Here is a 13,702-nt window from a genome sequence, read left to right as displayed (position 1 = left end):
GTCACCCCAAAAAAAAAAAAAAAAAAAAAAAAAAATCACTCTCAAAATCATATCACTTTATTTTCTGTTCATAAATTCATTGCACCCACCAGACTCCAGCACCGGCCAATAACTGAGTTATCGAAATCTTATCCTTCTCGGCCCAATCGTTTTCTATTTCCACTTCATTTCCTTCACTTGGCCAATTGAAATAATAAAAGTACAAGTAATTAGGTATATTAAATAGTAATTCCTCTGTCTTATTTAATATTCATTAGTCAAATTAACTCCTTCTTCTTTATTTATTTCTTTAATTATTTTTTACTTATTTTTAAATTTGATTTATTGTGTTTAATAATACTTTTAGTGTAGTTTCTAAATATATACATTTTGTATATTAATAGTAAATTTAATATTATGAAAAATTGAATTAAAAATAATGTTAGTCAAACCTCGTTAATTGAACTAGACACATAAAATAGGACGAAGAGAGTACTAAAAAAGTATATTAAATAATTTTTTTAAAAATTATTTTCATTTTTAGTCTCTGTTTAGGCTTTCCCCAATAACAAGATTATACACAATTTGTAAGGAGTAAAAGGTGATGTGGAGGAGTGATAAGAGGGGAGAGAGAGAAAAGTATCTCCTACAAGGACCGATTTTTGGTTGGAATTGTGGGTCCAAGGTGGAAAGCAACAGACCGCAGTTGCGCGCCTTGAGTACTTCTAACCCTGGGCGTGTAATCCCTCTGTTTTTTTGTGTTTAATGGTTGCCAGATTTTTTTTTCTCCTTCCCTTTCATCTTCTCTTTCCTTAATCATACTTGTAAAAACTCATCAAAAATCTCACACTGAGGATGGCCTTAATCATTCTATATTTATTATTTATTATTCTTTTTGTCTTATTTTATGGCCTTTTTTTTAAACTGGTCAACCTAAGTTAGTTTATCTCTTTGTGATCTTTTCATAGCTACACAAACTCTTCAATGGAACAATCAATTAGCCTACTTGGTTTGAACCAACCAACTATGACCTATAGACAACATAAGTTGAGCTACCTCTTTATGGTCCTTTGTCGGTTAGGGTCACGAGGCAGCTTAACGCAAAGCACATTCGGGTAGTGGCTAGAAGGTCACAAGGCAACTTTCACTTTCTGTTAAGTTTTTAGTAGCTTGATTGGCATGTCAAAATGATTAGGATCAAGCGCTTTTCACTCATGCCAAAAGTTATAGCCAATAGCAGCGTAATTTTATTTTCCTTACTTATAGACTGCCACGGGCACCATCACATTGTTTGAGACACCAGCTTCCGTCCAACCATCTCCTAACCACCGAGTACTAGACTTGACATTTACCTGTCTCCGCCCAACAAAAACTATATACTTAAAACATCCTTCAATTTTACTTGTTTATGGGGTAGGTCAACAAAGAAATATGGTCCGAACAAGAAGAGGTTTGAGCACTTGGCTTTCTTAAAACTGTTGTTACAGTCAAAACTCAAAAGTTCAAATTTGAGGGATGGACAGTTGGACACAAAGTGTAATCCTTGTGTTATGATAAAGTTTGCTTTAAATGATGGGATTCTCAACTTTGGGCCCTGGTTGGAGAACCTGTAACATGTAGATATACCATAATACCCCCTTCTGACCCAAGACTTGAGAATGGGAATGAGGGGCAATTTAGTCTTTTCACTTAAGTGACTGCCACTATACTCCACACTTTAATTTGCAAAGAGTTCCCTCCCCTACTTTCTGCATTCTGCCACTGATCACACTTTGCCCTCTGACCAACTTAAATAACTCAGACCCCTTAGCTTCTTCCCCACAACACTTTACCCCATTGCAGATCTCAGTAAAGCAAACACAGCAGTGGTGCTGTCAAGGAAGCTTCTGAATTCATGGCCACAGAAAAGCTACAAAACACTGTAAGAATCTCTATCTCAACTCTTCTATTCTATGTATCCAAGAACGTGTCGTTTTACAATTCTTTCGTGGTTTCTGGGCATGCATAAGTGCATCTGGTTGGGCAGAAGCCGGTAAAGGACCAAGTCCAGCACTATGTAGCTCGGGGGAGTGTTGGGCAGAGGCCAGAAGGGCCAAGTCCAACACTCAGCCTCACAAAAATGCTCGATCCTAACAACTCTTTAGTCCAAATCTTGTTCAGCTCAAAGTAATTTGCTTTCAGAGACATATATACACGCAAAAGGCAATATTGGATTTTCCACTCCAATAAGTATGAGTTAAATGTTACATAAAGATGAGAGAAACAGAAGAACACCACAAAACTTATTATCTAAACTCTGCACACGAAGCAAAAAACGCTAGGGAGGGGTCGGTTCAACTGGTTTGATGTTGATCCTCCTCTCCTCTATCAATGTATTCTTCTTCTTTTTGATATGTTCTATATCAGTAATTATTGGCGATGTGCCAATCGATCTGTAACTACATTGTATATATTCTGTACAATTGGCATATAAATACCGTAAAAAGCCTTATGGGAACATCATTGGATGCCCTATCCAACTCTCCCATACAACACACAAAAGAATGTGACACAACACAAAGAAAAAAAACAAACAAACACTCTAGACACTGTATTAGGCTGGTAAGTTGAGAAAGGATGCAGACCATCTTATCAGATCTTCGGAAAATACTAGGATGCTCCTTAGCATTCTAGATTGTGGTCTTTGGGACCAGATAGATCTTCATGGCCTCTTTGTAAAAACTCGGGTCATAATGACTGCAATCCAACGGAAAACTGGCTTAAAAAAACATCTACACATGCCTGAAATTTTCGGACGAAAAGTCATGGTGGTTGAGCACAGCAGAATCTGCACGAGATTGATCAGTAAATTTTGTCATAAACTATGGAGGAGGGCCCTCTTGCACGATGGAGGATGAGAAGGATTGATGGTTGGATTCGGAGACGTAGATTCCATTCCAAGCGTTTTTAGTAGGAATTGTCTCTCCTGAAAACGAATGAAAAACAGTGTCAGCATTGAATCGAGTTTAGGTCAGATAGTGAAACAATGAAGGGTGTTAAATTACTTACACTTTCTGAAAATTTCGGGCTGGGAATAGCTGCTGCGAGTGATCTGAACATCGGGGTTACTTGAAGAGGGGAACAGCATTCTTCATTTGAATACTCACATATAGTCTCATTAATGGGATTATCTTTGTCACAAGCTGGGAAGGTATTAACTGGAAACAAACAAATTTTATTAAGCTTGAAGTGGCTATTAATCCGATTAAAAATGCCTTGCATAAAGTAGAAGTCTTTCACACCTTGAGAAGCCGAGGCATTATTTCCAGAAATTCCTTTTGCAAATTCATCATCAATGTGGGTTGATTGTAATCCCGATTCAATATCCTGATGCAGTGCACATAGCTCGGCTTCGCTCTTTTCTCCATTATCACCAACCCCGTGGGCTAGTAAAGTTGATCCAGTGCTATACTCTGAGCTGCCTGCAGACTCTTCCGATAAAGCAGGTTGCCTGCACAACAATATATTAGGCACTCCCATTTTTGTGGACAAACATTCCCAAGTAACATATTTAGCTTGCACGTAACAATACCTCCAAGATGGTTGACTGCATTCATTAATGTTTTTTAATTCATTTGCAGATTGCTTAAAATTCTCGAGCTGAATCTCCATCTCAGCAATTTGGCATTTTGTCACATCACCATCTTTTGTATGATTGAGAAAATCTTCAAGTACCTGAAAATATTCTTTTCGCATCAGAAGATCCACTGATTGAGCCGTTATCATGTGAACAAACAACAACATATAGACAACATAATACAGAGTAATGCAAAAGAATATTGCTATATTCTGACATTAGATGACTATCTTTAAGGGGAAATGAACTACACCAATTAATCCACTATTACTATAAAAATAGTGGTCGGAAATTGAACTTTGAAGGGCCTTTAAGTTGTTGCAATCAGAAAATTTTTGGGTTATAGAGAAATAAACTATGTAAGCACCACAATGTTGATAATGCCATTTCAGAAAGGTGGATAACACTGAATTCCTCCATACAAGAACACTAGTTTTTTCCTGACCTTGCAAGCGTTTTCAAGACTCTGATCTGTGTTTTCGGAATTGACTTTGAGTGCCAGCGAGCTCAGTAGTTCCGCTTGTTGCATCAATGCGAGTATCTTCGGATCATCCTTCTTAAGAAATGTTCCTTCAGTTTTATTGCTAGAGCCTGCTTGATCCAAAAACCGGTGTTAATTATAAAAGAAAAAGAACTTTTCAAATAGTTGATGGTCTAAATGACTTTTCTGACTTATATAACCTAATAATGGTGTGTTAACAGCCAAACATTGCTTCAGATTATTTACCATTGGCATGCAAATCTTTGGTGTCCTCGTCATTTTGATGACTCGATACGTTGCTCCCAGGACTGTAGAGATTTTGACCTATTACTGCAAATGGAGACCTTAGCATCTGATTTGTCGCATCACAACTCACGAGTTTTTCCCCGTTACTAAAACTTTCAGAAGGATCTGGAATGTGACTTCTCCTAAACGCCAAGAAACTGAATGTTATTTACTGGAGTGCGATCATATAGAGTTGAAGCACACTAAACGAATTTTACCTTTGCTTCTTAAGGGGCACTGCAGATTCTGAAATGCTATCACTACTGTTGAGCCAACTTGGAAAGATAACCCTCCTATTAATGGATGAATTACTGTTTTCTTTTGCTAATGCCTCGTTCTTCGCTCTCTTTTTGCAGAGGGTCGTGAACCGATTCTTCACAGCATTATCAGTTCTGCACGAACAGACAAGCTTGGATTTAAAGCGCCATTAAAACCATCTAACTCAATGAGAAAACGGAGAATCAAGTACATTTCATTACCTGCCTGAAACCACCTTCGCGATTTCTGTCCATCTGTTGCCAAATATCCTCTGTGCCTGCAGACAATGCTCGTTTTTAAGATCACCAAAACGATAACTACATGGATTGATATTGAAACTCCACGCCATCAAAATGGTGATAACAGGGCATATCGATCATATGCAAGAGTGCAAGACCAAGAAATCAAGAAATACTAATGTACGAGATACAGAAAAACTAGCACAACTTCAAACATAAGACTAAATACACAACATAAGTCAAGCACTAAACTTTTTTTTTTCAGGTGCTAACTCAAAATCTGGGGAAACAGTAGCATGGAGTTCAAAAGATGATGCTATTCAGTATCGATTTTTACCTCGCATAAGAGCATATCTTCTTCAGGAGACCATCCCCCCCTTTTGAAATCGGAGTTCAAATAAGTAAACCATCTGCAGAAACATTGTCACAACATCCATCCAAATGAGACTACACTCAACATTAGGAAAAAAAAAAAACCATAAATAAACTTAGGGCAAACCTTCTTCTGCATTGCCTGGTAGTTTTATCCTTAAACTTTGATGCAATGATAGTCCAACTACACAAAAACAGTATTAAACAAAGCCTTAATTTCATCATCCCATCATTATCCATCACAAAAGCTTCTTATCAATCCAAAACAGTAATCAAACAAACATCTAAAGACTCTCACTTGTCAGTTCCATGGACTCTAATCTGCTCTCTCAGTATATCATCTTCCTGCAACCACAAATCAAACAGAACCAAAATTTTAAGCAAAAACAGCAAACCAGAACAGTAAACCCAAGGAAATGAAGCAGTAAAACAGCAGACCTCCTGAGACCAAGAAACAATGTGTCTCTCTTTGGGTTTTGTGGTTTCACTGCTATTAGTACTCCCTGCTTTCTTCTTCATATTCTGATGCATTGTTTATCCTCCCCCGCTCCAGCATGCTATATAAAAAAAAAATAAAAGACACCCTTTTTAAGGAAGAATATATATATAAGAAAAGAGAAAGGAGGGCACAAAAAAGGGGAAGCTGTTTCACCCTCTTTTCCACACTTTACAAACACTGCTTATCTTTCCCCGCAACGGAACAGCTTACAATCCCATTAGGCCATTACTAAACCCACTGCGCTGTTGAGCTTTTTACCCCCCAAAAAATACCCAATTAAGCCTTCGCCTCGGATTCGGACCTTTCCACCCCCAAGAACAGAAAGAATCCAACCCAACCCGTATTCGGATGATCAAGAAGAGAATTCGAAACTACTCACCTCGGGAATCGAGAAATACTCCGTATTACTACGAAATGAGATTCAAGATTGGGTTTTTTTCTTTCCCTTCTTCTTCTTCTTCAAAAAGATTCAGTCTTTGAAGATGATTGGGTAAAATAAATTAATGGGTTACACGTCGGGGGTGAGAAGAGTTAAAATAATCAACGGATTCTTGCTTGCGAGCGCGGGCGTGAAGGCTAGTTTGAATTATAACGCTGAAACCCACGAGACTTGTCAAAATGATGGCGTACAAGCCTATCTCTACATTCACTGTTCTAGAAATTCCCCTTTCAAATAATTTTAATTAATGCAATATACAACGTATATCGCTAATAAAAAATTTCTATAATGGTGCATGATACATTGACATCATCATAGAAAAATAGTGATGGCATTAACTAATTATCTCATTTAAAGTCGGGGTGTGCGTCTTGATCTTTTCCGTGTAAAAGTTAAATTCAGTTGGTCAAGTCTCACAATAGTAGGATTATTAGATGTGCGTTCACACTTTTCTTGAGTAAAAGTTAAATTCGGACCAACTTTAAATTAGTCCTACAATAGTGGGATTATCATCTGCGTCTAGACGTACCTTTATTGAATAAGAGTTAAAATTTGTAGGTCAAGTTCAAATTAAAGTCATAGTAACGGGATTAAGATATACATCTAGACATTTCTCGTGTAATATTTAAACTCAATTGGGCGAGATTGAATTAGTTTCAAGTAGTAGGATTATCGGATGTGCGCATAGACCTTTCTCAAGTCAAGTTAAACTCGGGCCAAGTTCGAATTAGGCGCAATAGTAGGATTATCGGATATACAACTGAACCTTTATTCAGTAAGAGTTAAACTTTGTGGGTCAAGCTCAAATTAAAGTCATAATAGTGGGATTATCATATATACGTCTAGACCTTTTCCAAGCAAAAGTTAAACTCGGGCCAAATTCAAATTAGTCTCACAATAATGAAATTTATTAACATTGGTTTGGATCTTTCTCGAGTAAGAATTGAACTCAGAGCTTAGTTCAATTAAACTCATAGTAGTCAAATTATCATATGTGCACCTAAGGGTTCGTTTGGTTCGCGGAAAATATTTGAAGGGAAGTGGAAGTGAAATTCCGTGGAAAAGTAGTTACCAGGAAAATAAATTATGTTGTTTGGTTGGTGGAAAAGAAGTTGCTGGGAAGATAAATTTTGTTGCTTGGTTGGATTTAAAATGGTAAGGAATAATGTGTATAAAGACCTATATGCCCCTACAAATTAATAAAAGTAATAATAATTAGAAAATAACACAAAGGGGTAAATTTGTCCAATCATACCAATTTTTCTTCCCATCCTCCATGGAAAACAAAATCCTTGGTCCAACCAAGGATTTTGTTTTCCTCAAATTTGAGGAATTCATTTTTCATTGGAAAATGAATTCCATGAACCAAACATCACAAAATTGCATTTTCCTTCATTTTAAGGAAAACAACTTCCATGGAAAAAATTTTCCACCCAACCAAACATACCCTAACTTTTTCTAAATAAGAATTAAACATTACGGGACGTGTTCAAATTAGTATGATCTCGTAATAGTGAATCATTATATGTGCATCAATCTTTTCTTAAATAAGAGTCAAATTCTACAAATCAAGTTCTGACTACTCTTACAGTAGTAAAATTATTAAAGGTTATATATTTAAAAAAATCGTTTAATTACATAACAAATCAATCAAGAAATATCACGTCATGTACCCAAAAAAAAATTATTGGATTTGAAAATACCTCAATGATTTATAAAAACTGATAAAATTAGGTTGGTGTTGGGTCGTTTGAATTTAAAATGGAAATAATAAGGATTTTTAAAAAATTGTACAAAACCTTTTTTTTTTATCAATGTTTGTGGTGGTTTATGATTGTCTGAAGGTTGTCGTGTCTATTCTCATTCAATTTTTGTGAATGGGAGTACTTGAGGTGTTGGGGCATGTTCCTGACTCATGACCCAACTACAGTATTCACCTTACACTGTCACATTGCTAGGTTTTAATTTTGAATTAATTTTTAGTATTTTCAAAAAAAAATTAGCCGTCATCCCATCTAGGTATGTGTTTGCTTTTCGATGAAAATGATGTGGAGTCTGTCTTATAACCTTAACCGATAAACACTCTTACAAAAAGTTAAATTTGAAACAGTGCGGTTACAAAATCAGTTGTCTGATTAAATTGACTACGGTTGCCTCCTGAGTTTTGCCACTTGTATAAACTCATTGTTCCATTATATTATTGACATTCTCATTATCTCTTTATTTTTGTATTGATATGTTTTTATTTTTGGGAGATGAAAGAAACGCGCACCAACCATTATCTTAAGGTGTGCACGGAATAAATTCCACTTCTGTCCCGTGGCGGATCTATAAATGCTTTTTTGAGTGGGCAAATATATATATAGGGGATGGGATGGGGAGAGGGGGGCAGTTGCCACCACTACCCAACTGTGGGTTCATCCCTGCTTTTGAGTTCTACCTAATATATAATTCGCAAATCACACAAGAAAGATAAATTGCACTAAAAAAATCATGTGCGACATGCTAGATCGAGAATGTGGTGGCAAGCATTTTGACTAATTTTATCGATATGTATTTCTTAATAAATATTGTATCAGTCTCATTTTGCTTGTATGTTTAACTCTATTTATTAGTGTTTGACTAATTAAAGATCGAATAGGTATAGAGGCCAATATGTGCCCTAATTACATGACTTCTATCTTGGACAATTCACAACTTGGTATGACGATTTACCTGAATCTGTCAATAAGCATACATACATGCTTTGCATTGTTATTTGCCAACGTGATCATATCGTAATAGCACATTCTCATTTTATGTGATTTATTATTAATTTTTTAAGTATTTATTTATTTATTTTCCTTGTATTAAAACTAACGATATTATCACCGTAACTTGGGAGATGAATGCAAAATTTATCCTCATGCTAATAAGGTCCAGGCTGGTAACAGATCATTCACTGCAATGTGATGACTAATGAGTAGATGGATATGAAATATAATGTTGATTTGGAAGTTGAAGATTTGGTTTAGATTTTAGGTGGGGTAGAAATGTGCAAGTATACCAACATAGTCAAAATTTTGAACTTTCTTTTCTTTGTATAGATTATTCAAAAATTTTACCATGTTCACATATAATAATATGAATTAAATAAATGTCTAAAGTGTAGTTGAAAACAAATAGTGTATAAGCATCCACTTGTAGCTAGCAAAATTTAAGATTTCTAATCATGGATATGAGATTAAAAAGATTATGATTTATAATTGAAAATCATATTTTTTAATTATTTTTTTACTACGGTAAAGATCATGAAAAATCCTGTGAATATTACTTGCTAGATACCAATCAAAGTGATCAATAACGTAACTTCGAGCACTGCTAACATATATCTTTAAAAATTTTGGATGGTTAGGTTGCTAAACAAATAGTCAGATTTCGTTTTACCCATGGTAAAAAAAAAAAAAAAAAAAATTTAACCGTGGTTGGTGGAAGATTTTCTAATATTCTGACAAGCCAATGGTCGAAAAAGTTGATTAATTCAGAAATTTGTGTCCACTTTTTGAATTACCATAAAAAATAGTTGAAAATAAGTAATTTTTCATCAATGAGTTTATTCAGCAATGTTACGCGTGCTTGTTTAGAATAAATGTTGGGCGCTAAATATACCTTTTGTATTTCATACAATTTATTATCTGGTGTGTTCTATACTATTTACTTTTTTTTTTTTTACAAAAAATTTACAACGACAATTTATTTACCAGTCTAAAATAAAATAAAAAAATTATAAAACACCGAAGAAAAAAAAAAAAAAAAAAAAGGTTGCGCGTTAACTATGGGTATCTAGTATCTTGCATGCTACATTGGACTAATGCTATACCAACTTACACTTTTAAGTTTTAAGTACATACTAACTAACGAATCAACTTTAACAACCTATTGAACTAACATCAACCAACACTCTGACACACAGACCATACTCTTATGTATGTACAAATTGAATCTATCATCCCAAGAAAACAACAATTTGTTTCATAGAAGTAATGTAAAAAGGAGATTTGAAGCCCCGAAAGATGTAGTCGGGTAAGTGAAGCATGATTTTTACATCAGAACGTCACAAGTTTGATAGTTATCAACACGCTCTTGGTCGAACTCATCACACATCGTCTTTTTAGTGAAGTTTGGCAAATTATTCCATAGATCATAGTTTATATTGCATTGTGAACTATGATTCAAAATAACCTTCGGATTACGTACACGCAGTTGGTATATTCTATACTTGTTAATCATTTATGTACCTACAAATAAATTGAAAGCACATAATATGTTAACTGCAGACACGTGTGTTTGTAATTACTATTTTATGTGTTTGTGATTAATATGTTATGTGTCTTCAATTTATTTGTAGGTACGTAAATGTTTAAATACATGTACATAATATATCATTTGCAGACACATAATTTTTGGACTAGGGTTCACAATACAAGATGAACACTGGTCCATGGTATAACAATTGGTGCGGTTTATCTCTATCTCCTATGCTATTTGTGTGCTAATACATATGAGTGAGGTTTATCTAATGACTAAAATACACATTTGGATACTAATTGCGAGTTTCTCGTGTTGTGGGTGTGTGTGCGTATATATATATATATATATAAGGAAATTTGTGATTTTGAAAATTTGGTAAGGTCAACATTTGTGTCTATCAGCTCTATAGCCGCACCGCGTAAGTAGATAAGGGAAATTGGACCTACAAGATGTTAATTTAACAAGGAGATTAGCCTTTTTGGATATTTAGTGGATATTAAATAATGATTAATTACTTTTTATAAGACTCCAAATAACATTATATTATGAGTATTTGTTTTATTCTAGATAGTATAATTATAAGAATATAATGGGTCGTTTGGCAATTAGTTATCAGCATAGAGATGTTCGGTAGTTAATAGTTGATTATGTTAGCCGATAATTGATAATTAGTTGATATTTGATAAGTGATTGTGTTAACTTTTTTAACTCATTAGTAGTATATATTAGGAATTTGAGGAATTACATTTTTTTTAGTTAAGAATTTATGAGGCTTAGCCTCTTGATTATTGATAATGTGTCACTTTTAATCATCAAACTATTGAAAATGTGTCTTTTAGTCCACACATATCATAGGACTAAAATTTACACATTTTCAATAATCAAATGATCAAATTAGGTCAATTTAAACTGAGAAAAACAAAAACGATGAAAAAAAAGTCAATAATTGATGGATTGAAATTAGAATTAACTATATATTCTGGTGATTGTTTTTGTTCGAAATAATGAAAAAACCTTATTGAATGTTATAATAAAGGATTCAAAAAAAAATGTTATAATAAAGGAGAATGACACACCTTATTATTGAATATTATAATAAAGGAAAATGACACTTTCTGTCTCTGAATTATAAGGAAATAACATTTTTCATTCCTAAATTATATATTGTTACCACTTTTTGTCATTTAATTGTATGCAAAATAATTAAATTTTTTGGTTCATCAGTTATCTTGAAATGATTTTTTAAACACAATCGTAATAGAATTAATGGATTATTATTATTATTATTATTATTATTATTATTATTATTATTTAATATTTAGCATCCCCACATACCTTAGTAAAAATGTCACCATTTCCTAGCTCTAAGACTTGTTCAAACCAATATAATTTGTTTGTCAACATAATCGAACGTTAAAAGGGGATGTGATAAGTGTTGTATAGTATGCAATGAATTTTCAAAGTTAATTAATGAAATACTCTTTGATTTATGAAAAAATTCGCTGCCACTCTTTAAATGTATATACACTCTAGGTGAAATTCGTTTTGTAACTCTAGCCAATAAAGGACCACCAATAAATGGCAATCATTATTGCATGGACCATGGTCCACACAACTATGTGAACCAAAAATAAAAATTACATTATTTTTATACTGAAGGTACATTATTTTTGTACTGTAGGTACATTATTTTAGGGTACATTATTTTTGTACTGAAGGTACATTATTTGATATATATTATCAAATAATGTACCTACAGTACAAAAATAATGTACTTTTTATTTTTGGTTCACACAACTGTGTGGACCATGGTCCATGCAATAATTTGCCAATAAATGGTATGGAGTTGAACTTGAAAAGTTATAAAGCTAACTGTTCAATCAACATGGCTGATGTTGCCCAAATTAGTAAAATAATTTATCAATTATTTAAATTAGTTATTAAAGTGACACATACCTAACCTTTGGCAAGTCCCCATCCAAATTTAGTGTAACCATTTCTATATTTTCAATTTGAAACGAGTGTTTGTAGTGGATGGACCCATTGTTGTGTTAAGAATGTCATAAGTTTATACAAGCAATACAAGCTAAATTATTGTGACATTTAATATATATGTCGAAATTAATATTTGTGTTGACAAAATGGTTATGCATTATAAATATTTCTTTTGAGATGGCAAGAAAAAAACCCGCAATTTATTTGAAAGTATGCACATGATAATCGCACTAGAAAGACCATGTACGACATGCTCAACCAAAAAAGCGATGGCAAGAACTCGTGATCTTCAAATACGAAAATCATATATGCTTCATCCACTTCGTCAGTCTTTTCGTGGCTACATTATAAATATTTGAAGTTTGGACTATAGTCTATATGTCTTTGACACCTTATCAAGTGGAATTAGTAGTTTACAACCATATTTTTTGTCATGTCTTGTCGATGTGAACAAGTTGAATTCATAGTAGTTCTTTTGCTCGTTGTGAACAAGTTGAATTCTCGTAGTTCTTTTGTTTCATTGTTTAAATAAAAAAAATTAATATCTTGAAATAGTTATTAACTTTATGTTACGTAAATAAGTTTTTAAGCTTAATTATTTATAGAGGTCATATATCATAGCGTGAGACATCACAATATATGCAACAAAGCATAACCTTAATAGCCCTAGAATGTGTGGCCGAGTGCATAGTTCTTGTATTTGAAGATCAGATAAAAAATTTCATTCTCGCTTACAATCTATCAATCAAGTCCTTCGTACACATCTTTGGTAGGGGCTACTTACAATTTGAACAATTTAATTACTCAATTATTTAAAAAAATAAAATAAAACAAAATGGCCTATTGGGCATCTACCTCAAGTCCCTTTCTATCTATTTCATATATGCGAAACTCCCGCCAAAAGGAAGGCATGGAATAAAGTTGTAACACAAACCTACAAAACTATCTTATTCATTCATCAAATCCTGCACAACATGATCATGCCATATATCAATCAACATGTATACCATATGTAACATTTGTACAACAACGGATTGTACAAAAAGTTGTTTTTCATATACATCAATCTTTCTAAATATACGTGGAAAATGACATTGTAGCAAATATATAATTAGGGGAAAAATATGTAAATGGAAATATTATATAGTGAACTTATCAAATTAAAGCGTGTGATATTATAGGGTATTATATCATTTTAAATTATTTTTTCATGTCAAAACACAAAACTATTTTAAAAAATCAAGTGAAA

General features: G+C 33.6%; 1 protein-coding gene across 2 annotated transcripts in view; it reads right to left on the bottom strand.

The window, feature by feature from the left end:
* Window positions 1-6,308, bottom strand: part of LOC116025121 (transcription factor MYB124-like) — a 17,278-nt gene extending 10,970 nt beyond the window's left edge. Inside the window, exons 1-13 of one of the 2 annotated variants that reach the window (XM_031266215.1) lie at window positions 6,109-6,308; window positions 5,669-5,787; window positions 5,529-5,575; window positions 5,358-5,414; window positions 5,196-5,268; window positions 4,841-4,896; window positions 4,580-4,753; window positions 4,323-4,504; window positions 4,041-4,186; window positions 3,551-3,693; window positions 3,261-3,469; window positions 3,028-3,176; window positions 2,830-2,944 (exon numbers count right to left, since the gene is read on the bottom strand). In XM_031266215.1, the coding sequence (XP_031122075.1) occupies window positions 2,834-2,944; window positions 3,028-3,176; window positions 3,261-3,469; window positions 3,551-3,693; window positions 4,041-4,186; window positions 4,323-4,504; window positions 4,580-4,753; window positions 4,841-4,896; window positions 5,196-5,268; window positions 5,358-5,414; window positions 5,529-5,575; window positions 5,669-5,761 (1,440 nt within the window). In that variant the 5' untranslated portion in view covers window positions 5,762-5,787; window positions 6,109-6,308 and the 3' untranslated portion in view covers window positions 2,830-2,833. Of the gene's footprint in view, window positions 1-2,829; window positions 2,945-3,027; window positions 3,177-3,260; window positions 3,470-3,550; window positions 3,694-4,040; window positions 4,187-4,322; window positions 4,505-4,579; window positions 4,754-4,840; window positions 4,897-5,195; window positions 5,269-5,357; window positions 5,415-5,528; window positions 5,576-5,668; window positions 5,788-5,882; window positions 6,015-6,108 lie in introns of those variants that run through there. The other variant, XM_031266216.1, reaches the window with a different exon arrangement.
* Window positions 6,309-13,702: the final 7,394 nt, after the last annotated feature.

This window comes from Ipomoea triloba, chromosome 7, assembly GCF_003576645.1.
Source record: "Ipomoea triloba cultivar NCNSP0323 chromosome 7, ASM357664v1".
NCBI classification, from domain to species: domain Eukaryota; kingdom Viridiplantae; phylum Streptophyta; class Magnoliopsida; order Solanales; family Convolvulaceae; genus Ipomoea; species Ipomoea triloba.
Note: the sequence above shows the minus strand (reverse complement) of the source record. Positions and strands in the feature narration are given on the sequence as shown.